The sequence below is a fragment of the Athene noctua genome, chromosome 6 (genome assembly GCF_965140245.1).
Source record: "Athene noctua chromosome 6, bAthNoc1.hap1.1, whole genome shotgun sequence".
Classification (NCBI taxonomy): Eukaryota; Metazoa; Chordata; class Aves; order Strigiformes; family Strigidae; genus Athene; species Athene noctua.
Genome location: NC_134042.1, coordinates 12,255,439 through 12,282,011, shown reverse-complemented (window position 1 = coordinate 12,282,011; position 26,573 = coordinate 12,255,439). Strand labels below are relative to the sequence as shown.

The window sequence follows — 26,573 nt, the reverse complement described above, 5'->3', positions numbered from 1 at the left end:
GCCGCACCTCCACTTCTCAGAGCTGGAGCGCAGCCCGGGCCTGCGCAGAGCTTCACGCCGAGCCTGGAGCGAGCTGCCCTTCGCGCTCGGGCGTGTGGGGACCCTCCTCACTTTTGCGCTTCCCTGTCAGGTTTTCTGTGGAGACGACGGGACGTTTCTCCCATGTTCCATGAGGTGTTGCGAGGCCCATTTCCACCGAGAGTGCTGCCTTTTCTGGCAGCTGTGCTTTTCCAGAGGAAGGAGAGGAAAGAGACGGGATTTTATCACTGGCGGGTAAGACAAATTGTAGTGCTTAGCCCGTGTGTTCAGCAGTGACTTCTGTCTTGCACTTCTGCGGGAATTGATCAAAAATTTTATTGTTAGCGGAAAATTTTGGATAACAATAGTGCTAATGGAGATTCCAGGATTTTATTCAGGGTCTCTGTGTGAGGCACTGCAGAGAGGTCTCTGTTTCCTTAGGTTTTGGGGAGCAGAATTAAGCTGATGCCATGTACCCTTTTGGGGGAGAGTCCAGAATACTGCATTTCTCATCTGTGGAGACAAAATAGTGCTTATGTGTTTTCTTGCAAAATATCCTTGATTACCTTTCTGCTCTCAACCTTATCCCACATCACTTGGTAATCTAAAGTAGGTGAAGATTAACGATGATTTCACCCCCTGTTCATAATGCAGTACAACCACATTAGATAAAGTGGCTTCAGTGTTGTTTGTCCTTTAACTGGTGTATAATCATTCTATTGTAAAAGATGGTCTGGCCAATAACCTTGATTTTTAAATTGCACTAAATGTTTGTGAAGGAGCTTTTGCCCAGGAGATCTGGTTTGTCATCTGATTACCTGTCCTGCGCCCCCTCCCCCAAATCTACAACTTAAAATTGAGGTGACTGTTCAATGTCACAAGATGACTTGCTGTCTGTATGCCTTTCCGCACCTCTGCTTGCTGTCTGATAAATATTATCTTGACCTTTTTTTTAATGTTGTTGTTTAGTACTTGGGAAATCAGGGTAGAAGAGACTAGTGTTAGCCTGCTGTGATTTCCATTAACCCATAAACTACTGGATATGATGTTTCCCCTTAGATGCTCACTATAAAAATAAATCAAAAAATTCAACACTACTTAGTAAAGTTGTGCTGGCTGGTAGGCAGAGATTTTGTATTGACTAGTTAATAGCATTTGAGCAAGGGGTGGGGCAGCAGATACCCCTTTTGGCTTTGTAGGTGAATTCAACATGATCAGATCTCTTTAATTTTCCCAAGTTTAGCCTTAGTTTCACACATCTGAAGACAATAATAATAACCTGGGAGGACCCCAGTGTTTGCCACTGCTGTTGTAATACTGAGCTGCTAGCACTACTCATATCAAGATTATAAAACTTGCCCTCCTGAAGTCTGTGGTTCTTAGGCTGGGTCTGAAGTTTCCTTTCATAGCTGTGGGTACACGCTTCTGGGGGAAGAGGGAAAGTGCAAAGCGTGCCTAGGAAAGCCAGGAGTTTGCTTTTGGGTTTGAAAGCAGCTTTGTGGCACTTTGGCCACAAAGGGAATTATGGGCAGCAATGTTTACTTGGGAGCAGGAACAAGGTGGGGAGAAAGTGCTGCCTTGGTAAACCGGATGTTTCTTTGAGCTACCTGATTTGCCTGTTAACTGTGAACATGAAAATATGGCTTAGAAGTTACATTTTCATTTGCTACTGACAATATGTTTGTAATGAAGCTGACATGCTTATAGCGAGTCCTCTGCATCCACTGAGAGATGTGGAGTAGATACCAGCACTTACATCCCACTGTATAAAGGCAAGTATTCCAGGCTATATGAGAGGAAAGACTACTGGGTCCTGTAGCTGGGATAATCTTGTTTTGCAGTTGCTTGCTGCTGCATCAGCACCTTCAGTTTAGATGAAAGTTACAGTTGTTTGCATGGTTGAGTGTGTAAAAATTCAGTCTTGTACCCTCATTTATGGATTTCAAGGTGTTTTTTCTGCTTCAGATGCACTCTTCTGACCTCTGGAAAAGGGGTGATTCTGAAAAATCATTAAACTTCAAAGTAGAAACTGGTTGCTTGCATCCATTGCATACATTGGTATGCTGTCACATACACTGATATAGGCAGAACAGTCATTATTTTTGGTTCATTTCCCATACAGATTTCTTGCCTGCCTTTTCCCTGGTGCATTCAGATGCAGCATATCTGATGCTCTCATGCTTCGTTACTCTGCAAACTCACAACATGTTACGACCTTGCTGTGCCTTGACTAAAAGATAAGTAGAAAAGGTGCATGGGAAGGTTCTGGCATAATTGATAGCACAGGCTTGGGAGCACAGTGAAATGGCTGCCCTTAAATTATGATCTGGGTGTGGAAAATGTATCCTCGGCTGTGTAATGACTGACTGCAAATCAAAGGTTGTTAGAGACCTTTGGAAAGGACTTTCTTTTGAACATGTTAAATATGTGTTGACAGATGGTGTGCGATAAAGGAAGGATAGGCTATCTTCATGGTGTTCTGTGCTTCCTCTGCTGATAGTGTCTGAATCCCAGGTGACAGTCAGGCTACATGAGTGAAAAATGCGTTGGCAGCAGTAGGGGTGTGATTATGTAGCTTCATTTCTCAACAGATTGAAGAGTTGCAGCACCTTTAGGAAGTCAGTGAGAATAACACACAATCTTGAATTTCTGTAGTCCATTCCCCAACTTGAAGTCAGGCTTTGCCTGAGAAACTAGTGTCAGTGATTGAAGAAAATAGAGGTGATTAGAAAAGGTTAAAAAGGAAGAAAAACTAGCATCTGAAGAGTAGAGCTCATGGTGAAATTTGATGTGAAGGCATGTCTTGTTCCCAGAAACAAATGAGGGAAGAAGTGTCTTTGACATGTTGATGCTGCAAATAAGAGCCTTTTAAGAGTAAAAATAGTATAGTCGGAGCTTGTTTTGCACAAATTTAATTTGGCACCTGCACGTGAGATATCTTAGATGATGTGTGTAACTTTTACCCTTTGCTTGTTGGTCAGGGTGGGTGATACTCAGTACTAATATGTTCAGTATACTATGTATGTCTTGGTTTTATTGTGTCTTTCAAACCCTGTTTAGCAAAAGTTGGCAAGTATCTTAAAGAAATAAGGAAAAATCCACAAGTATGTGGCTGCTTAACAAACAGTACAGTTCCATTTATCAAACAAGGAATATTCAAGGAGAGTTTGACAGTTCAAGGTTCATTGATTTCTTTGAGATCCTAGTTAGTGATATGTAGGGCCTATGTTTTTATATAATATTCGGTACTCTGCAGCATTTTGTTATATGTGAAGATCCTGTTGAATTCAGTTGTAGATGAATACTTAGTGTATCTGATATCAAACTGGTCTTGAGCCAATCCTGTAGAAAATGATAATGTGAAGTAGTGACCACTTGTGAAAAGCATTTTGAAATGGGATTTAAGAATAGAAAAAGTTCTTAGCTGGCCACGTTTCTGTCATTACTGGTGGAAATGAGGCAGAATCCCATTCTGTTAATGAGCATTACACAATTGCTTCTGTACAGTCTCTGCACTAAATCCCTTCAGGCTGTTTTCTTTTGTCTTCCCCTGCCCTCCCCCAATGTCTCCTTCATGATCTTAGGATTCGGTCAGGCTTTTTTTTCCCTCTTCACATCCAGGCGTTTGGATACTAGTATTACTTTCCAAAAATAGCCTTCCAGAAGCTTTCAAGAGCACAGAATATGTTTTGATCTATGCTGATAAAGTGACATGCATGTTCAAAGTGTTGATACCAGTAACAGTCCAGAATGAAAAGGAATTTAAGGTTTGTCTTGTCTTGCTCAAACTGCTATGAACTATGTGTTCCTACAAGACAGTGGGTTTTGTCCTCATTGCAAACAGTGTATGCTTCCTATGTCTTTAGACCATGCCGTTAAGATTCTTGCCATCTCTGCTGTTACTCCAAGCATGCAAGTGCACTTGACAAGTAATCTTAAACTAGCCAAGTCATGATTAAAATTGAGTAGCTTCAGTATCTGTTTATCCTTCAGCAGGAATGAAGCAAATCAAAATTGATCTATAATTAGAGGAAACTCTAAACAGGGGACTTACTTTCTGGAATACATGAGGAATTACTCTAAGACATCGCTCATTGCCATGCTGAAAGGGAATTGAGTTTCCTCCTAGACAACTTTAGTCTTTCTCTAGGACACTGGAAGTGCTGCATATGTTCCCAAACTGACTCATTAATAGTTTATTTTGAGCTGACTGGTCTGATCCATTTCTCTAGACTGATACTAGTGTGGTTATAGGACAGGCGTTGCAGTTGAACTACATGCTGAGCTTGTTCCTCTCTTTTCAGTGGGAGAAACACCCTTACTACAACCTAACAGTAAAAGTCCTCCGGGCCAGAAACATCAGGGGTACGGATCTATGTAAGTATTCAGTCAAGATGCTATGAAAACAGATGGTTTGTTTTGTACATACCCGCAGCACAGGTAGCACTGTTAGGGAAGCTTCTTACCTACACATAGTGTATTGCCTTTATGTCTGAACAAAGGCTTCTCTTGTAAAGCATTATATGTATTTTAAAAGCTTGATGTGAGGCCGGTCTGCAGATCAACCCTGCTACTTTGCAAACAAGATCAGGTAAGTCCTGGTAATGTTTTAGTTCCCTGCTCCTTTTTTCTACTGCTCATTCTATGTTCCTTTGTCTGGATTCAGCCCTCCGATCGTGGCAAATTTCACCCTTGCTCCTACTGAACACTCTTATTGCACCTGGAAGTAGCGATCCTCAACATTAGCTTCCAAATGTGTATTTTCTCAGTTGTGTTGATGCTTTCTTTCATGTGTTGGCTATTTTGTTTGTCATTGGAGTTTGTTAAGGAGGTAGATGGTTGGATGATTCTAAAACAAACTGCTTTTTACCTGCTCCTGGTTTTGATAGCATGGTATGTATTCCTTTCCTTTTATGCATCTGTGTTGAGTAAAGCTCTCAGGGCTCTTTGAGGCATTTGGATCTTTAAAACTCATTTGAGATTTAATTCCATCAGATTTAATACAATAAGGTAGCCTTGCCTGCCTTAAGTTTATATCTGGCATCTAGCATTGACCTACTGGAATGCTAAACGGCTGTCCAGGGAATGAAAAACCCTCCTGAAAGGCTGAGGGCTAGAATCACACTGTGAAGAGAATTTCTTTTTATGGCCTTTCTGTTGAACTGGAGTGAAAAATGGTTCCCATACTTGTGTTGTTAAAGGGGCTCTAGCTGGAAGAAGGAAGGATTCTGAGACAGTTGGCAATTTTCAAGGAGTAGAAACAGAAACCATAGCTGCTGGCCAGACTAGATGAGGATATAGCAGTGGTGGATATATTTTACTCGGACTTTAGTAAGGCTTTTGACAGTCTCCTATAAGATTCTCATAGAGATGCTGATGAAGTATGGCCTGGATGTACAGACAAGGATTGAAAACTGGCTCAATGGCAGCGCTCAGAGCGTGTTGATCAGTGGTATAAAGTCTAGTTGAAAGCCAGTGACTAGTGGTGTAACGTAGAGGTCAGTTCTGGGTCCCATATTGTTCAATGTCTTCACTAATGATCTGGATGATGGGGAAAAGCGTTCCCTCCGCAACTTTGCTGATGTAACGAAACTGGGAGGAGTGACTGGTATGCCAAAGGGTCATGCTGCTATCCAGATGGACCTCTACAGGCTAGAAAAGTGGGCTCACAGGAACCTCATGAAGTTCAACAAAAAGAAGTGGAAGTCCTGCCTCTGGGCAGGAACAGCCCTGTGCACCAGTGTGTGCTGGGGGCGGATTGGCTGGAAAACAGCCTTGCAGAAAACAATCTGGGGGGCTTAGTGAGCAGCAAGCTGAGCATAAGCCAGCAGTGTGCTCTTGCTGCAAGGAAGGGTAATGGTGTCCTGGGCTGCATTAGGAGGAGCACTGCCAACAGGACAAGCAAAGTGATTCTTCCCCTCTACTCAGCACTGGTGAGGCTGCAGCTGAAGTACTCTGTCTACTTCTGGGCTCTCCGCTATGAGAGAGAGATTGGAGCCACTGAAGAGAGTCTAGTGCAGGGCCACTAAGACTGTAAACGGACTGGAGCCAGTCTCATAGGAGGAAGGCTCAGGGCAATCTTATCAATGTGTACAAGTATCTGAAAGGAAGGTGTTAGGAAGGTGGAGCCAGATTCCTTCAGTGGTGCCCCGGGACAGGGTAAGACCTAATGGGCCCAATATCAGCAGTAATCCTGTCTGAAAATTTCATCTTCCTCGTTTTGAATAGTAGTCTGTTTTTGAAAGACTTTATGGTTTGGATGAACCAGAAAAAAGAAATATAGATACCTAATGTTCAATTTGCTGCTCTTTAAAGATGTGTACTTCATTAAAGGCTTTTGCTTTACAAGTCCAGCCTTAAATTTGCAGGTTTCTGTGATATAATGAGATCTAGAAAATGAGGAGCTCCTGGGAAAAAGTATGTTTGCTTAAAGTTGTTCTGATGTCTGCCTCTACACTCTCTGTTCCAGTGTCCAAGGCAGACTGCTATGTGGAACTAAAGCTGCCCACTGCATCTCCCATAGTCTCCCGTACTCGGGTTGTTGACAACTCTGATAACCCAGAGTGGAATGAAACTTTCCAGTATCGAATCCATAGTGCTGTCAAGGTAAGTAGTGCACTTTGTGGAGCTGGTTGGGCTACCTGCATTTGTGTACTGGCTTACTTTTGATACTTCATTCAAAACCAAAAATTGTTATTACCCTCAAAACCAGTGTTGCTTGTAAGGTGTCAGTTGTCTTCAGTGGTACAAAAAACTGTACGATGCACGTCCAGTGATAACCGCACTTCTGTAACTGCACTCTCATGTGACTTGCAGCTAGAGTTTTCCATAAATGTCCTTGTGATGCAACTCAGGAAAGGGAAGCTATGGCACTACCTGGTAGAGTTCAAGGAAATGCCTTGATAAAGCAAGTTTCTATTTGAGGATTGCTTCTCCTTTCACAGAGTAGCTGTTTGCCTTCTTGTAGCAGTACTTCCCGTACATAGCCAAGTGGCTGAGTGAGGATAATGAGAACTAAATTTCAAATCACTTTGCCACTTAGTTCATTCAGTCAAATTTTGCCATCACTTCCTATGACTGATAAAATTCAAACTCTTAGATACTAAGAGACAGTACCTCTGTCTGCTGTCTGAGCAGGATCTATTAGACTCTTGAACAAAGTCTTCAGATTGTCAGTATTCATTCTTGAAGCAGACACTAATGGTAGAGGAAAGGAAACTATACTTTAAAAGATTAGTTTTAGTATGGCACTATTGCTCTGAATAGGCTTTGGAATAAGGTGCTTATTAACAAGAAACTATCACCCTCACTGGAATACCTTTTCATAATGGTTGGTGACAAATGTGGAATGGTAATTGACTTTGTTTGCAATTTTCTTACAATTTAAGCTTTAGAGCGTGTGAGCTTTTTCTTTCCCAGCAGGCTCATGAGGCCTCAGTCTGGTTATTGCTGCGAGGCTGTGCCAACACAATTCTAAGTTCAGTCTTGCCTCCTCAAAACTAGTTGCTGCAAGGCCATTTTTTGGGTGCCATGTGTACTCGTTGTGTCTACTTCAATTTGTTTCTTCTGGACTTACCTGCTGTAATACAGTGCTGAGTAGGTCCCTGTATCATCCTGGACTGAACTGTGCTGAAGAGTGGAAATTGCTATTGCTTCCTCAGGCAAATCTGTGCCTGAAGCTGGTGGAGAGTACTGCCACGTGCATTTAGCTGGGGCCTCTCTCTAGTTGGGAAACTCAGAAAATCTTTTAGCTAAATACTGTCAGCTAGGAGCTTTTTGCTTAACTATGCTCTAAGTCCTGCTATAAGTAGTGACTTCTTTTTTGGAGTGAGAAGGGGGAAGGCTATAGATTAGTGCCTAAAGTGACTACAGCTACTCAGGTTGTTTAAGTGTTTCTGTCTCTTCATCTGAAACTGTTTCTGTTTGATTTTAGAACATTTTGGAATTGACACTCTATGATAAGGATGTCCTTGTCAGCGATGAGCTCACGTCTATTGTCTTCGATGTGGGGGGCATGAAGCTGGGTCAGCCCCTGCTGCGCACTTTCAGGTTGAACCCTGAGGTTAGTCCCTGGCTTCTTCCCAGGTCAACTGTGAAAAGCTGCAGCTCATCATTCCAGAATTTTGGCAGTGCATGCTGCTTGATTTATCTGTGTTATAGAAGCCAGGAGGTGCTGACAGCATATATAGTTTTACTGTCATCTGAAATGTTTCTAAAGTCCCTGGTGATTTTTTTTTTTGTGTGTTGCACAGTCTTTGGGATGCCCAGCTAAATGAAACTTGGGATGACTGCTGTCTTTCAGAACATGTTAAAACACCTTTAAAGGGAATTGATTTTTCCAGGAGACCGGAGGGGCATGAACTAGGCTTAAAATGAAGCATTTGCAGTCAGCAATCACTGTGGGGACTGCAAACTCTTTTACTTAGTGAATCATCATCAGTTTTCAGTAAAGAAATCTATTGCTGCAAAGGTTACCTTTTTATTTAATAAGTCAAAAGCCGAAGAAAATCTTATTTTCCCTGAGTTATGTTCAGTTACGTTTAACCTCTGCTTCACATGTGGGTGACATTGGTGTATATCAGCTTCTCTTGGTCCCTGTGCACCTGTTTATGGACTTCTGACAAGACAGCTTGTTTTACATAGCTAAAGCCATGTCACCAGTCTCATCTTTTTTGTAACTGTCTCAAACACATTGCTACAATAGGTCTGGATTATGAGCTAATGATGTGTTTTCTTGAGAAACTGGGCTTCAGTGCTGTTGGTGTGGTCAGAACCAGACTAACTGGTATGTGGTTAGCAGGGAGGTGTTGGTCAGTGTCATAGGCACTCTGAATTATTTGTGAAAGAGGCTTAGTAACTCCCTTGTTCCCACTAATCCTATCTTGTTTGCTAAATGCTTACATCATCTTGATCAGTAATTATGGAACTGGAAACAACTTCGATGAAGACAATTACCCAAATTGGCTTCTACTTAGTTATTTTAAAAGGTGCGTTAGGTCTGGTATCAAGCATTTACTGTATACTATGGTAGGGGAAAAGATGTCTGGATCAAAATCTGTACAAGACAAAGACAGTAATGAACTAAGAGTGCAAGCTACTAAAATAGTACATGGGAGGAAGCACGAAGACTCATATAGAAGCTGTTTGCAGAGGTGGTGGTGTAGTGGTACTTGAGCCAGAAGGTTTTTTTTTTCTCATTGACAGAGTAATGGCTCTGAGAGCCAACTCTCACTTGTGTCCTCAAACATACATGTGTCTGGTCATATGGGATATGTCTGAGAGGAGAGGAGTGTTTAAAGAACATCAACAAAAAGCATAAATTTAAATCTTGTAAAATTTAACTGGGGCTTTTGTAAAAGCAACAAAAATAATTACTATAGTTTGTAACAGGATAAAAGCTTAACCTCTTAGAAAAAATTCTCATAATTATATCCAAGATCAAGGGTCACCTGTGTCCAACTTTTATTTTCAAAGGCTAATGAAGAGCTGGATGTAGAGTTTTACTTGGAGAAATGGTGAGTCTTACCTGAAGAGCTGAATGAACTTGTGCTCTGCAGACATGTTGTCCTAGTTGCTTTTTCTGTGCAGGAACAGTTTTGCCCATAATAAGACTAATGCTTTACAGTTCTGTGGTGTTTGAGTTGATTTGCCAATGGCTGATCAGAAATATCCTTAAAGCTCCAATCACCAAAATTTTTGGGGTATCAAAAAAGAAATAAAAATTCACTGGATTTGTGGGAATGGCAGTGCTGCAAAGGAAATAAATGTTTTGGGGATGAGTTACTCCTAACCTTGCAATATAAACAAATTTATCTGGTAGTCTAAGATCAGTTTTTCTCTAGGTTATCAAAATACCTGACATGAGGAGACCTTATAGCACATGCTTATAGTTACAGACAAATTTTTTCTTTGGAATTTTTTTCCCTGTTGTTCTGTGAAGGGAAATACTCTTGCTGTCAGTCTAATTTGCATATCTCTCTCACACTGAGGACCTCTCTCCTCCACTACTTAAGCAGGCAATTAGATTGTAAAGTAGGATAAAGCAAATTAAAAAGAAAACTCATTTGCATTAAATGTATTCCTTTCACAGCTCAGATGCCCCTACAGCAGTATTGACTAATGGAGTCCTTGTGGTGAGTACATGAAAGTCAATTATATGTATGTTCGGACTTACTTCTGAAGGTAGGTTTTTGGTAGTGAGAGGACAAGAATTGTTGAGAATTCCACTCCTGCTTGCAAATAGCTCATATTCTCTGCAGCATCTGCCTCTCTTAACTTGCTGGTTTAAAAAGCTTCCTCAGTTTTTAAAAGCTGGTACAAACTCACAGAAAGGGGTTTTTTTTGTTGTTGGTTTTTGTGGGTTGGTTGGTTGTTTGTTTTTTTCCAGTAGAGCTCTTAAGATGTAAACAGAAAATGTCTTTAGGAGGCTAGTGAGTCTTGCAGATTGTACCGAGTTTTCTAGCCTAGATGCTGGCCAGGTATAGTCCCTCTTCTTAACAACTATTATTTCTGAGCTTTTATCAGTGCCATTAGTAAATAGGTGATGCCTCCCACTCTGACTCAAGCGTTTTCATCTAGATGGCTTTGTTTATTCTCTTGGGGCAATCAGTCTAAGAAAATCAGTGCATTATATATAAAAAATACAAAAAGGTGTTACCACCTCTTCTTTTCTTCCCCCAAAGGAAGTAATGTTTTTTAATAAGGAGAAGAAGGTGGGAAAGAGTTCATCATTGTTGAAATGTAGAGTTATAACATTTTTTTTAGAGAAAAAATGGTGACATTTAACAGCACAGTTCTGCAAACTGTTTCACAGGAGAGGGTCTTTGGGTTCCTATTTCCTTTAGCAAATCAGTCTTATGTTGAGGCGTAAGTAGTTTATTGTCTTTTAGAGCAATTATGGACAATTAAGTACCTCATTTGCTGGTCTAGAATGGAAGCTGAATTTCATGAGGACATTTCATGACTAAATTTCATGAGGACATGGACAATCCAGGACAAAAGTCATGGCAGAATTTATGAATTACTTGCTTGGATCTGAACAGGTTCTGAATAAGTATTCACGCATGCATTAAAAAAAGGTAAAACAAAAAAAGCCCCCAGGTGTTGAAAACTTGTAACTGTGAGGTACCGGTTGCAAAAAACCCCCAGTAACTGATATAGGAAGGGTGGTTTTGATTTTGAAGCAAGAGCAAATAATCCTGTCCTGCTGAAACAAAACTTGTTTTTTATTTGAAAGATCAAAATAATCCTTAAGGGTTTTTTGACAGCTTGGAGCTGTAAACCTGCATCTAGTATAGTAGATGGATTAAGCTTCAAGAAAGAAGTGAACTACAGTCTCATAAACAGACCGTTTTTTTTTTTCTTTTCATAGGTTCATCCTTGCTTGTCTCTGCAAGGCACTGTCAACACAGAGGAGAAAACAAAAGACAAACAACAAGGTAGGGCTGCTTGCAGAGTTTTAAGTCAGGTCTGCTATTCAGCATGTTTATTCCTTGGGAGAGAGGGAAGACTTGATTCTCTCTCTGTACAGTGCGTTTTTATTTACTGACTACAAAATTAACCTTTAAAGTTATTTTTAATACTAAATAATATTTGGTAACTTCCACTGGGCACCGCACAAGTTTTTGCTTGTGTTTTCATAGTCTCAGCTACACTTAACAAGTATCTGATTTTCAACATTTATTTAAATGGATTCTGTGGTTTAAACTTCTAATGTACAGGGAACTGTGAGGTCAAGGTGTCTGTTCCGGGGGCATATCAGAAGCAGTTGTGTATTCCTTGGAGATCAGACAATGAGAAGGATTACGGAACCTCGTTTGTCTTTCATGTGGATAAAGAAATGTATCCGAAACTGCAAGTGGAAGTGGAGCAAACCCTATCTGTTCTACAGGTAAGTCTACAGCCCACTTTTAAATAAATCCCCTCTGAAACCAGTCCCTTTTGGTCCATGAAAGGTTCCTTAAACATAAAATGAATAGCTTTAATTTGATCATAAGAAGGCCAGGGACTTCTTCAGACGTTCAGGGATGTCTGTTTTGGGTATATTATTCATGTACCTGTGGATGTCAAAAGCTTGATTGGAAGCAAGTTTCTTCTGTAGTACTATATGTGGTGCTAGGGACCATCTGTTAAGAAGGTTACTAATCACTTCCAGATATACCTTTGTCATCAAACTTAATTCTATAATGTTGTAACTACTTATATCAAAATTTTCTAGGCTAGAAGCCCGTTTTTAATGGATGTATTATTTTTCTGGTTATGTATTAGGAATTTATGGACAGAGAGAGAAGGTTTTCTCTACAATTGCTCTTTACATCCTACTATTTTATAATTTTAAAAATTGAATAAAAATGTCAGACTTTGCACTGGATCTTTGACACTGGGTAAGGAGGTGAGCTTGTCTTAAAAGTGTACCCTCCCCAAAATTTTAAATTCTGTTCAGACTTGGGGATTAAAAAAATACCTGAATCTGCACATGCTTACTACATGAAGACGTCTTTACTTTCAGCTGTTGAAAATACTCTATAGCAAGTCTTTTCTAGGAGAAACTTTTAGAGCACTTGCAAAGGTTTATTTAGCTTTGTCACTTCACAGTTTCTACAGGGACCTGTGCAGTGTGTGTACATCCCACAGGAGTGACTGAATATTCATTGTGATGACTGCTCCTACAATGGCCTGACATCAAAAATGAGAGCAAGGGAACTATTTATTCTGTGACATTATTCATCCGCACAAGGAGTTCGGCAGCATGAATTCAGATGGTGGTCTTGACTGCTTTAGAGGCAGCTACGGGGAAGAGAACACAAAAAAGAATATTAAAGTATAGCTTTGCGATGGGGTTGGTTGGGCAGCAAACATGAGCTGAAGAGAGAGACCTGGACTTAACTAGTCAGAAATTCAGAGCGAGGCAAAACATGGTAAAAGTCCACCATGGAGACTGGCCCCAGTGGTAACCCTCAACCAAACCACCCCCATTAGCTAGCAGAACATAATCCTTCAAGAGCTGGCATAGAACAGCACAAAGCTACCCAGTTTGACCTTTCCTCTCTTATCAGAGGTAGGAGAGTGGCAGGAACGTAGTGATGTTGCTTGCCCTGCACCTAAATGCATGTTATTTGCCCCTTGTTAGGAGGAGGACAGTGGATTTAGAGGGACATTTTACTCAGGACAGCTGTTTTTGGTCAGAAGATGTTTGAGATCTGTGGGTAGTTCATTGTCTGCCTCCAGTTCTTGAGAAGGCTGACAACCTGTTGTTTCCTTAAGGTGCTGTCTCCTCCCCAGGGCTGTGGTGGGTGTAAAGGCTCCAGCCCACCTGGTAGGCTGGGTAGGTTTGAGTGTGGCCCTGTGATAATGAGGGTTATTTTAATATGCCTCTCTTATAAGAATCTGTACACAGCTCTGCATTAAGAGAGCTTGCTAATACAACATGGGTGAAAACTCAGATTTCCTGTCAAACTTTAATTTGCTCTGCTTGTAAAGATGATGTTTTAATTACATGCTCCTATTTGTCTGTAAGGTTATTATCTTACTTACTATTTTGTGGTATCTTTTATGTATGTCTAATGCTGTTGCCTTGTTGGTGTCTTTTCCAAATCCTTCCAAATCTTTGAAGACAGAATACAAGTTCACTTGTGAACTTTGACATGTGTCAGAACACAGCTATTTTGGGGGGAAACTTTATATTTGGAGGTGAAAATTTTTTGCTTGTGGCAGACAGCTATATATAAAAAGACAAACAAAAGCAAGCAGCTATGTGAGTAACAGAAATAATCCTAGCAAAGATCTGTCAAGCAGAGAGCAGGATGAGCTTGAAAAGCCCTAAACTTCTGGGAAAGATTTAATTATAATGATCTTAAGGATTGTTTGCTGTCTTGGCATATGAAAGTCATATCTTTAACTTTTATTTGGAGAGCTCAAATAACAGTTTTGTTTTTTATTAGGATGGTATGAACCCTGATATTGAAAAGCATACTGCAGTTCTGGGACTGGGGACTGTACCACTTAATTCCCTTCCTATTGGACAAAAAGTTGATAGAATTGTTTCTCTGGGAGAGGTAATGTCAACATTCTGCACTTGTTTTAGCATACTTGCGATAACTTTTTTTCCCTCATTGCCTATAGGCATTTGGAAAATTAAGCTGCACTTGATTCTTATGAGTGCTGTTTTCTTGGATACCTAGAATGAAATACTGAGATTATTCAGTGCAGTTCTTCTAAAAATATTTTCATGGTTGGGTCTTGCAAAATAAGTATAAAGTTCATCACTTTCCAAAGCAAAAAGTCTGTTAGGGTGTGAAAGGAAAATATCAGGGGAGGAGAAAAGCAAGAAATTTGCAGAAGAAATAATTTCTTTCACCCTGCTCTCTAAGTACATGTCTTTACTTTCTGTGGAGACTATTGGAAATGTTTGAAATAGGTGCAAGGGAAAGGTATTCTAGAGATGCAATTTTGTGGGTGAGAGTGCTGTTCTGGTTAGTATCCAGTGACTGTGTTGGGGTCATAACCTCTAGTTAGTTGTTCCACCTATGTAGTTGTTATCGATTGCAAGATGTGTTCTCTCTCTTCACAGGGACAAAGTTTGGATATGAGTTTGAAAACTGAAGAGAGGTGAGTGGGAACCTCAAAGACCTCTAAAAATCCAAAAAGGCCTTTATTCTCATAGTGAAGGAGCTGAGTGTCTCTCCCCATGGTTCTGGGAGGTTTGTCTTCATTCATCTCTTGGGATAGATTGAAGAAAAATTTCTTTGGTTATTTTTCTTCTGAAGGCTGTGACTCTTCACTTCGCACATACTTCAGATTGGTGTCAGTCCTGCTGAAACCTGAACAAATTTGTGTTCCTAATGCTTAAACATAAAATAGCTGATGGTGTAAATATTAAGTAGCTTTAAGTACAGATAATTCCCAGAAAATGTGCTGTGCTGACAAATAGGAAAGGACATCTTGGTGTGTGAAGAGCTTGAACTATAAAATAGAGGAAGTGTGTAAGAAAGAAGTGTTAAGGGAAGAATAACAAAACCAAGCAGTGGACTAGTAAGTTGATAAGGTCATGGGGTATATAGTCATTAACTGAAGATTCTGCTCCCCTTTTACAACCTCATAGCAAGTTTAGTGGTATTTAGTTGTCCCCTTCTGCCTCTTCAGAAGTTCAGAAACTTCTGTTTTGAAATCACTCTTCCCCTCATTTCTCCATTCATGTCAATACAGTGATCTCAGTTGCTTCTCATATGATCTTCTTCATCTGCTGAGAATCTTTTCTTCCTTTGTGAAATTTCTGAAGCTTAATCTGAATACGGTTTGACACAGGCTTTGTATTTAGATGTTAAGTGAGAAGTACAATAGGGAGAAGTTTCAGTTTTAATTCCAAAAGCTGTTGTTACAAAGTAGATGGTGTATAGATGTACAATAAAACTTTGTTTAAGGGTTTGATCCAGTGATTCAGATCAGCACCTAGATTGTGTGTCCACAGAAATTGTTTTTCCCTCGTAATTACAAATCCTCCAACTTTTTTTTTTTTTTTTTTTTTTGGTCTTGATTTCAATTTCAGCACGTGGGATCTTGATATACGTCTGGGTTTTGACCTCTGTAAAGAGGAGAGAGAATTTTTGGACAAGAGGAAGAAAATAGTTTCTGAGGCATTGAGGAAGACTCTTCACTTAAAAGAATCCCCTCCAAAAGATGAGGTATTGAGCACAGTGCTGTAGTGAGATTCCTAAAATCCTTTGTGCTTGATTGATAATTAAGTATTGTAGGATTCTTTGCCTGTAACCAACAGAAAACATGGTTTGTATTCACCTGGGTGTGAGAGAGATCCCTGTGACATTTCAGTTCTGAAGTCTCAAATGTTGTTATATATCTAAAATTTTGAGAGAGGGGGTGCGTGTGTTTTGGAACACAAAAACATTTAAATTTCTGATTGTATCTGCTTTCTTTAGGTGTACTCCCGTATCTTGGGCTTTGAGCTCTGAATTGTGAGGGGAAAGTGTTTCAGACTACAGGAACAGCTCCTAATTGCTTATTTGAGGATACATATCTAGACGTCTGATACCTTGCTCTGTGATCTTTGGCTACTGTTCTAAGAACTGTTGCCTTTTTTTGTTCTTATGAGTCTTTTGTATGGCATGCAAGTTAAATGTGTGATAATATATGTAATTTCAGTAAGTGACTGACCCTAAAATGACACTGCTATGGTTTTATAGTTAACAATATATTGCAATTACAAAGGAGTTCTGGTTGAAATCAAACCTGCAATTACTTGGAATGTAAATAGAAATAGAGATTTCATCTCATATTTTTATAAGAATGAGAGTTAAGTGGGATTAGTTCTGTAATTTATTGGCAATTCAAAAGTCTGTGGTGGTGACTCCTGAGTTGACTGTCTGCAGGTTCCAGTTGTAGCGGTACTGGGATCTGGAGGTGGGATGAGAGCACTGACATCGTTCTACGGCAGTCTGGCTGGGCTTCAGGAGCTGGGCCTTTTGGATGCTGCCATATACCTCTGTGGCATTTCTGGCTCTACTTGGTAAGTTACCTGCGGCATTGATTCTAGAAACTTATCAGTGAATATGGTAGTGTTGATGCAAAAGAAGGCTAAAACTCACCTGTGAGTTCTGGTGGGAATCCTACAGAGTCTGAGATTCATTATCACTTCTAACCTATAGAGCTACTGGCTAAATTTAGGAATCTGCTGCTTTTGCAAGCCTACCAGTCGAATATTAGAACTTACTACATAAATAAAACTGCTGTGCATTCCCTCGGAGCCCTTCAAAAACTTTTCCTGTTTCCTTGCTCTTGCCAAGAACATAAGTGAGGTGGTGTGAGTCACTGGAATCAAGTCCACGTGGACCACTATGTCACCACCTTCCAAAGTGGTGTATGGGGCTGAATAGGGGAATAGCACTGGCTCACCCTTTGGTGGACTGGAGCAACGTGCTGAAATGTTAGACATGGCTGGGATGTTTCAGTAGCTCAGTTCTTGGAGTCTGTGGTGAAATTATCTCTCATAAATACACACTGTTTTTGTGAAATGATTTAACTGAGGAGTCGTGCAATGTGACAGTATAATCCTTCCTTCCAGAGCTTTGTGTGTTAAATTAACTCCTATGTACCTAGTATTCTTCCCCTAACCTTGTGATCTGGCCTGCTCCTTTTGATTCAGAGACACTTTCAAACAAGTGTAGGCATCTGTTTATGTGGATAGCCAATAGTCCATACTTGTTTCTCATTTAATCAGACCTGTGTTCTGATGAAGGTTATGGCCTCTGTTGCTGTATGCAGAAGCACCCTTGCTGTCAGTCGCTCAGGGTTGTTATGGCCTGGAGTTAACTCACATTTATGAACTGGCTCATGTGTGCTAATATGATGCTTGGAATATCCTTGAACGGTAGGTGAGCAATCAGGATAAAGTCCGTAGATGTCAGGGTTTTCAGCATTTCAGAGTTCATAGATCCATTATTATGGTCTCTTTTCTCTTCACGATGTTTTTATCTTTTAGCTGGACTTCCCAAGCTTTTAGTTCAGTGCTGCAACACTAATTGTAACTAGCTAAAATTATTGTTTACACAAGGGTAATTATTACTGATGACATTAATATAAGCATTTTCAGGTGTTTATCAACATTGTATCAAGACCCTGACTGGTCGCAGAAAGACCTTCAAGATGCAATCAGAAAAGCTCAGGGTACTGTGTCCAGCAGCAAAGCAGGGGCATTTTCCCCAGAACGACTGAAATACTATTTCCAGGAGCTGAGTGCAATGGAGATTAGTGGACGGAGAGTTTCCTTTACAGATTTGTGGGGCCTTATTGTGGAATATTTCCTACAACAGAAGGTAAAAGAATTCACGTTTGGATGTGTACTGCTGTTTGTCTTCCAGGTGGGAGCTCTGCCCATCCACGTGTTGGGTGTCAAGAAACCAATTACTCTCTACTTTTGTGAGCTGTTCTGGAATAGATGGTGTTGTGGAATAAACATAGGGAGTTATCATCTCTTCCTGCCCTGGGTTTCCCAGCACCCTTCTTTAAGAAAGATTTTTGAAATTACATAGATCAGTGCTATGGAAAAATGTAGTGTTTATTTGGAATGACTGTTATTAAATTAATAGCTTTTGTATTGGGCAGGTTAAGCCTGAGGGAATAATGTTGGTTTTGTAATATGGTGTTACTGTGCAGTATTTGCTATGCTAATTGAAACTGGAAATCAGAGGGGTGACTAGTTTATTAATAATACCAGACATTCTAAATATGCAACTGCAGAAATATTCTGGCAAAATCTAACCATATGCATGGATGGAGGGAGGAAAAGGAATTTTTAATTAGTAGTATGGTTAGTCAGAAATGCTAAGCAACAGCTTAAAATTATCCAAGTATGGGTACAGAACTTGCCTGACGAAAGTGTGCTTCTCCTTCCTTGCTTGTGATCAGGAAGATCCATCAAAGCTGTCGGATCAGCAAGAAGCAGTGAAATGGGCCCAGAACCCCTACCCTATTTATGCAGCTGTCAATGTGAGACCAAATATTAGCAGTGGGGACTTTGCAGGTACAAACATGGCAAATTTGTTTTTGCTTGCTAAAATCCATAAATTCGTTCCACCTATCCAGTTCCTTGGGCAGTGAGTAGCTGACAACAGGAAACATGGCTCAGGCAGCAGTTGATAGTGCAAGAGGCAATAGGGCACTGATTGTCAAGAGTGTTGTTATCCTCATCACAAATGTCATCTTCATGGCTCTAACAGAAAAATGAGATTAAACTCTGCTGGCCACTCCACATGTTTTGATAGGAAGTGCTTGAAATTTTCAGGAGCTGAGAGGGAACATTGTTATAATAAATGAGGCTGCGTCTGAATTGAAGAATTGGAAGTCCTTGATAATTAGGTCACATACTTTCTTCTATAGTCTCAGATAATCAATTTGTGTAGAATTCATGTAAAATGATGGATCGGTGACTTTGTATCATGCATCATCAAAATTGTGCTATTTAGAGCCTGAGTTCTTGCTGGCCATACAATTCCAGTAAAAAATGAAGGCCAGTCCTATTCCAAGTCACTTGAAACTTTAAAAATGATGCAGCTAGTGAGGATAGATACAGTGACACAGGAACACAAATGCTTGTGTCCATCTGTGTACCACTGTGGGACTTGTTTGTTTGTTTTGTTCTGGAGGGGTGTGTGTATGGCAATTTTTTGCATATTTGTGGAAGGCTTTCAGGCGTGAGGGGACACATTGATAAGCAGACAATGAAGTCTAGACACAGCAGGTCAGTTGAGTTTTCAAGTCAGTACTGTAATAGTTGCTGAGAGATGGCAAGTAATGTGGAGAAAGGCTGAGAAGAGTGAAGTAGCTTCCATCTGTGATGGAAAAGGGAGCCATCAGAATGGTTTAAAGTGGAAGTGAAATAGGCAGGTTATTTCTGCAGTAACAAAGTCAAGATGGAGCAAGATGGGACTTTTTTTTCCCAAAAGCCAGGAAAAAGATTGTATTTAGTCAATGAAAGCCTGTACAGGAGCTTTTATTAATCATGTGTAATATAGAGGCTCACTGAGAAGAACGGCAGGGAAATCCATAGTATTGGTGAAGAGTGGGGGTAAACTCCTTTCTGTCTCCTTTGTGTGAACAGAAATTAAAATGAGTATTTTCACCTATGTTTACTCTGAGATGAGTAAATATCCTGTTGTCTTGTTCTTAGAATGGTGTGAGTTCACTCCCTATGAAGTTGGATTTCGCAAATATGGAGCTTTTGTCCGAACAGAGGACTTTGACAGTGAGTTCTTCATGGGAAGGCTTGTCCAGAAACATCCAGAGCCTAGGATTTGTTTTCTACAAGGTATGATCTTATAGTAATGAATAAAATGGGGAGATAGAAAGGAACTATGCTGCTTTTGGGACTCATCAACTTAAATCCATGCCTTTTATGTCCCTTCCTAAAGAATTTTAAGTAGGGAAAAATGTCAAATCTTTCTTCAGAGCTTTAGCTGTAAGTTCATACTATTACAGTCTGATGGTTCTGAGTCTGCAAGGTGACTCCATTATGAGCTGCCTTGTCAAAAACTTCTGCTTTAGCTCTTCCTGTTCTCTTGCCATCTTTCCCTTGCTGATAAAGGAGCTTTTCTCTTGAGAATTTTTTGCATAATATTGTTACATCAGAATTTGTCACATAATTAACTTAAAGGTTTAAATTCAAACATCACCATTAGGATAGTAGGGGTCAAGTGACAGCCCTCTCCCATAACAAATGACAGCTGAGTTATAGGCCTTTTGGCTACACTTCTGAAAAGCCTTTTGAGTGTTAATTTCTTCCATGTTTCTTTTTCAGGAATGTGGGGCAGTGCCTTTGCTGCAAGCTTGGATGACATCTGCCTGAAGGTGGTTGGTATAGGACTGGGCTTTCTAGATTCTTTCAAAGATGTTATCAAAGTTGTAGGTAAGAACATACATTAATAAGACTTTTTGAGAGATTACTGGTTTTGGAATGATCATACAAATAATATGACTCAAATTTGCTGTGTGTAGTTTTCAAGATTAGCATAAAGGATGTATTTGGGTAGATCTCTCTTGTACTATGTATTACTCCCATCACACATATAGTGAAGAGAGTCATTACAGTTTTGCAGTACACTTTCTCCTCCTCCTTTTTTAAAAATTTTGTATCTGACTTTGACTATAAATTTGGGTGAGTTCTGGGAGCTGTCTTAAACACATATTGCAGTGCAGGGCTCTTAATCATGAGAAGAGGAAAAGTAGAAGCTGGACTGCTAAGCAGGATGTGGAAAATAGGTTTTCAGTTTCCTCCTTGGCCTGATTTTTGTAATCTTGGATAAGCTGGTTGTATGTTGACGTGTTGTCCTCCATTTGTACAATGCTGCCCTAGCAGTCAGAAGGCAGTATATTGAGAGCTGAGAGTTGCTCAGGTGCATAGTTACAGCCTTATAGTAAGTAGTGGTGGGAGAGATTTTTTTCTTCTGTGCTTTTTTCCCCACACTCTTCTGCTGTAACTATGAATGCTACTGTGTGTGGATGACTGTTGTCTTATGAGACAGAATTGGTTGTCACTTGGTAACAAGGATTTTTTTGGGGTGGGTTTTAAAAGAATATGAACAATGATTTCTGAGCAGTGCACTTGCCTTTAAACAGGGTAGGTAAATTATCCAACTATAGAATATGTAGCTCATTTAAATTTCATTACAACACTTTTTTTATTAGAGGGCAAATTCAGCCTTAGGACAATTGATAAAATATTGCGGAAAAAAGTCTTGAATTGAAATGTTGGAGCTGGACAAGCATTTTCTATGTGTTCTGCATCCTTCTGTGGCTTCTGCAGACGACTGCCGAAGATTCCATTTCCGAGATCCAACACGACTGAAGACACGCTTGGTTATACCTGGGGGCCCCTTGTTACAAATTTTTCAGGATTTCTTCAAGTCCCGGGTCACTTGTGGAGAGACCTTCAACTTCATGCAGGGATTGTATCTTCATAAAGATTATGTTAACATCAAGAAATTTGTGGCTTGGAGAGGTAAATGAGTCTCTATGTGTCTGGCATATAAAATAGTGTGTTAATATTCTGTGACAGGCAGTGTTAGAGAACATAAGTGAGCTTGCCTTTGTTCCACTGAAGTCAGGGAATTTATCCCTTCTTGCACTGTAGCAAAAAAATTGGATCCACTCATATAAGGCAATCTGATCATCAGACTTTATAGGCCAGTCTCAGATGAACACGCATATTGGAATGTCTGTCTGTTTTCTTCTTACAGCCCCAGCATAAGCTCTGTTTGTTGCTTGTACTGAGAGGTATGTAATGAATCATTGTAGTTACTTGTGTTACTTGGAGTGTCTTTCAGGCACTCATCTGGATGCATTTCCCAACCAGCTGACCCCCATGGAAGAAAGCTTGTATTTAGTGGATGGTGGCTTTTCTATCAACTCTCCCTTTCCTTTGGTACTTCAGCCAGAGAGGGATGTGGATGTTATCCTGTCATTCAATTTTTCCTGGGAAGCTCCATTTGAGGTGAGAGATGTAGCTGAGCATTATTATGTGAAGATAAAAGCATAGGCTGATGTTCACAATGGCAGCAGATCAGTTGGTATGGAATACAAACACTAATGAAAGAATGCATTAAAATAAATCCTTACCTCTTTCAAATGTTATTGTACTATGCTTTTTACTGTGAATGTCACAAGGAGATAGAAGATAACTGCAGTAAGACTTAACACTTTTCAGAAGCTTATTTAGATTATTACCTAAAATAAGAGTATTTGCTTAGCTCATATGATCCTTGTTACTTAGATGTACCCTTCTAATGGAAAAGCAGCTACTGATGATTTTCTTCATGCAAATAAATTATTTCCTGTGTATACAAGTATTTATTTTTCATTGCAGAAAAGTCAAGGTGAATGTATTTAGAGTAACAAAACATAAAAAGTTTAAGCTGCAAACTGTTGATGTTTGGTAGCAGTTTTCAGTTTTGCTCTGCATTCTTCAGCCAGAGAAATAATTTCTGATCCTATCATCAGCCAGAGAAACTATTTCTGCTAATTTAAAGATAGATTTCTGTCTTTTTTTTACGAAAGTGACTCTCCCCTTGAGAATTATTATTAGATGAACTTAAGAGGTATTGCTGGTATTCTATCGAAATTATTGATGTTCTTTGACAACAGGTTTTAGAGCTGACTCAGAAATACTGTGAGGAGCGAGAAATTCCTTTTCCAAAAATCAAATTGAGCGAGGAAGACGAAAAGAAGCCAAAGGAGTGTTACATGTTTGTTGATGATGATAATCCAAAGGCTCCAATTGTGCTCCATTTCCCACTGGTGAATGACACCTTCCAGAAATACAAAGCTCCAGGTAAGGGAGCTGTATCTTCAAGAGTTATTTTTTAAATCCCTTGGGTGTGTTGACAAGGAAAATTCACCGGGCTCAGTGTCCCTCCTTTCATTCTTCTTAGTTTTACCCTGTAATTTTTAATTGCTACTTTCATTTAAGGCAGAATCAGCTTCTACTAGTTTTTTGTAAGGGAGAGTAGGCTGATGATTTAAAAAAAAAAAAAAAGTAAAGGCTAGAAGAATCTATATTAAGCAATATTTTTGCTTCTTTCTGCCCTGATACCTGATTTTGTTACTTCTAATTCCTATGAATATATAGGGAAGCACTATAAATCAGATTAAATAATCAGTTCATTTGTTTACTGGATATGAATAAACCACTTAGCAAGGCATTGGGGACCAATCTGTACGTTAGATCATGTAACTCAGTGGTAAATGGCTTGTAGAGTTAGGTCAAGTGATAAATGATCCTGGCTTCATTTAATGTGATTAATATAGGCTGTAAGACCCACCTCAGTGAATCAAACAAGAGCACTGGGATGAAACAGACCTTTAAGAAGAGAAAGACAAAATTCAGTGTCCTATTTCTCCCATGCTGGGAAGTAAGAGCATCCTGAAGAAAACCTTTGGAATACATATAAAAGAATGTGCAGGACTGACGCAGGCAAGGGAGATGTAAGGAGCTCTGTTAATGCTGTCTGTATTAATAATATAATGACTGCCAGGACCTGGCTGTGTTTCCTCATCAACGATGAATAGTTTCAAAGTGTTGGGCTTGAATATGGCTCAAGAGTGCTACTTCTGTAATAGCAAGCAAAAGTGGTTTTAGCAAATTACTTTAATGTTCATCTTTCAAGATTTGTTTTTAAATTTAAATGGCAGGGTGCTAAAAACATGAGTTGCCATATTTTGAAGAGTATATATTAATCTCCTAAGGTCAGTTGAACTCGGGGTGTTAGTGTGTTATTTTAGTGTAGAACAGCACTTCCAGGAAGCATTGAGCTTTTTATTTCTGACTTTGAGCATGATAATCGTGGATGTGAACAATTTATCACAATGCAAATGTGTTTTAGTCCCGTATTTTGGAGTCTAGTGGAAATAGAAAGAGTAATAATACTTTACCTTCAGCTTTCAAGCATTTTGGACCCTGAAGGAGCTGAAATGTCCTCAGAGGAGCTTAGGGAAAAAAATTAAGGTTCAACAGAGTTATCTGTGATACATTTTAGCTGGATTCTGCTAGGAGGGTGTCTACCACAGCTGGTTTTTTGTCCGTGTTTGTTTTTTTGTTCTTGCTGCAGGAGTTAAACGTGAGTCAGAAGAGGAGAAATCCTTTGGTGACTTTGTCATTGAGTCAAAAGATTCTCCTTACCGTACACTAAATTTCACCTTTGAGCCATACGATTTCAGCAGGTTAGTGGAAGTGAATCGCTACAATGTTCTGAACAGCAAGGACACTCTCTTCAATACCCTAAACTTGGCTCTGCAAAGGAGAAAGTTGAAGAAAACCATCAATACGTGAGCAGCTTCTATAGCTGAGGATACAGACAAGTTGCAGTGTACGAAAGCTGTGTGGTTCAGGACAGAAATACTGAAAATTAATAGCTGGAAACTCCCTTCTTGGGAAGGGAGTAGCACATGTGACACTGAAAATTCATTCCAGATAACAAATGCTCTTACGAAAACTCAAGGGATTTACAGTACAACATGGACTGTTGCTTTGTCACGTGGGGAAGAGTAACTCTCTATCCCAGTATTTCATTTTACAGTAGCTGGTAGCAGATGACTAGTTCCAGCATCTGAAGAAAAATCTTCCAAGCTTCATTGAGTGAAGCACCTCTTTTTGACAAACGTGCAGTGGTGGTGTTCAAGGATTTCTTCTATACCTTTATCTCCCTTGCTTTTTGAACTTCCCTCCATGAACTTTTACGGTTTACATCATCTGGCAAGGAAGTCCACAGATTGTAACTATGCACTGAGAGGAAATGTGTCCGTTTGCTTTCAACTTCTACCAACTGATGCCCATGCACTTTCAAGGTTGAACAGTCATTACCTACTTAACCATTTTTGCCATTCATGGTTTCAAAGATCTCTGTGATATTTCCTTTCTACTGTTCTCAAGGATTATTAGGACTTTTAGCCTCCCAGAAGTTCAATATAGAGTACCTTACTTTGGTAACCATTTGTTTCTGATGAAGTAACAGTGCCTTTTTTCACATTTAACAGTTGGAAGCATCATGGGATTGTATTGCTTCTTCCTACAGTTTGATGGTCAGGAGCTGGTGAAATTTTAAAAATGCTCTAAGTCTCATCTTTCTGTGTAAGAGGAAGGAAGGCTTCTTTGAAGAGTCTGATTTAGATATTTTTTTCCTTACACGGGCTTGCAGTTCATCCAGACCTTTGTTCAAGGAATTTCTGGGTGTGTCTGTATTTTAGAAACATAAAGGTAGGCACACCTTATGAATGGGAATGAGTAAAATGTCAGATGCTGCTATGCTGTGCGATGGAATTCACCTTACTTTGCAGAAAGCTCAGGAAACTGAATTAAGCAGTTGGAAAATAATACAAAAGGGCAGTAAACAAACACTGTTTACTTTTGTGGCTTTTACGTTGAGCTGAATGTACTGATTCTGTATTTGAAAACTGGAGACAGAAAATTTGTCTTTTCTGAAATGATGTAAAGGCTTATAAACGGGTGTGATTCTTGATGTATTTTTAAATGTGTTTCTCTCTTAATAAATATTAGTTTTGCTAATGTGCTTTTCACAGTTTTTCTTATCTTGGTATGTTTTTTGTTATTCCAAAAAAAAAAAAGTAAGCAGAAAAGACAGTGTAATACTATATTGCATCAGGATACCTGACAGTGGGAAAGTGACTTATCAAATCCATCTTGGACTGGTGCTACACAGCAGTATAAAGTAATTTCTTTACTGTGGGACTTCTCTTTGAGGAAGCATAGCTCAAAACTGAAATTTTTTAGATGTGTTTCAACCAATTACTTCATCTGGGTGATTAAAATTCCTTGACATCTGTAAGAACGTATCCTTTTTTCCTTAGCACGCACTTACTTTAAGCTTTAACTTTTAACTTTAAGAGAAACAGCAATGTTTATAATTGGTGTTTATAATGTTTATAACTGGTGCCACACAGCTACCTGCTTTGAAGGATTTGGACATCTGTCATATTTCAGTGACTTTTGTGGTTTTTTCCACGTAAGATTTTCAAGTATTCCTGCCTTTCAGCCTGTCACCATGCCATGCCTTTGAATGTTTGTAGTAGGATGGGAGTTTCCTTTGTTCCTCCTGAGTTGGTTGTTGTTGGGGTTTTTTTTTGATGTAAATCTGAGTTGAACTGCATGGTTTGATTTACTTCTACGTCCTTGTTTTTGAGATCCTTTCCTAATCAGAAATGCTTGGACACTATGAAGATACAGGTATTTAGATAGCCTTATATAGATGGGAAGGTGGAATGTCTCAAATATGCTAGGCATATACAGTGGAGTCTTTTAAGGAACAGCTTTTCTGTAAGTTCTTCCACAGTGACAGGGTTTCTTTGTTGAAGCAACATATGGGGCCCTAATGGCTAATTCCTAAACTGGTATGTAAGTAGCCACCTCATTTGAAACTCCATGTTATGGCAGGAGAAATGTCCACAAGTCTGTACACTCACTGTACAGCATATGTTCTTCAGTCTTGTTAAAATGATTCTTCTCTTGTAGGAGGAATGTGTCTTTTGTCCTGGCATTT

At 39.6% G+C, this 26,573-nt stretch overlaps 1 protein-coding gene across 1 annotated transcript; it reads left to right on the top strand.

Moving 5' to 3' along the window:
• The first annotated feature begins 162 nt into the window (after window positions 1-162).
• Window positions 163-25,454, top strand: PLA2G4F (phospholipase A2 group IVF). The gene is made up of 20 exons (XM_074909091.1): window positions 163-273; window positions 4,323-4,395; window positions 6,488-6,624; window positions 7,952-8,080; window positions 9,493-9,533; window positions 10,109-10,151; window positions 11,390-11,456; window positions 11,739-11,908; window positions 13,959-14,072; window positions 14,588-14,625; window positions 15,563-15,698; window positions 16,401-16,537; window positions 17,621-17,843; window positions 18,436-18,550; window positions 19,697-19,834; window positions 20,324-20,431; window positions 21,329-21,523; window positions 21,849-22,015; window positions 22,666-22,852; window positions 24,129-25,454. The coding sequence occupies exons 1-20, from the start codon at window positions 163-165 to the stop codon at window positions 24,347-24,349; spliced, it is 2,550 nt and encodes an 849-aa protein (XP_074765192.1). The 3' UTR covers window positions 24,350-25,454.
• The last annotated feature ends 1,119 nt before the right edge of the window (window positions 25,455-26,573 follow it).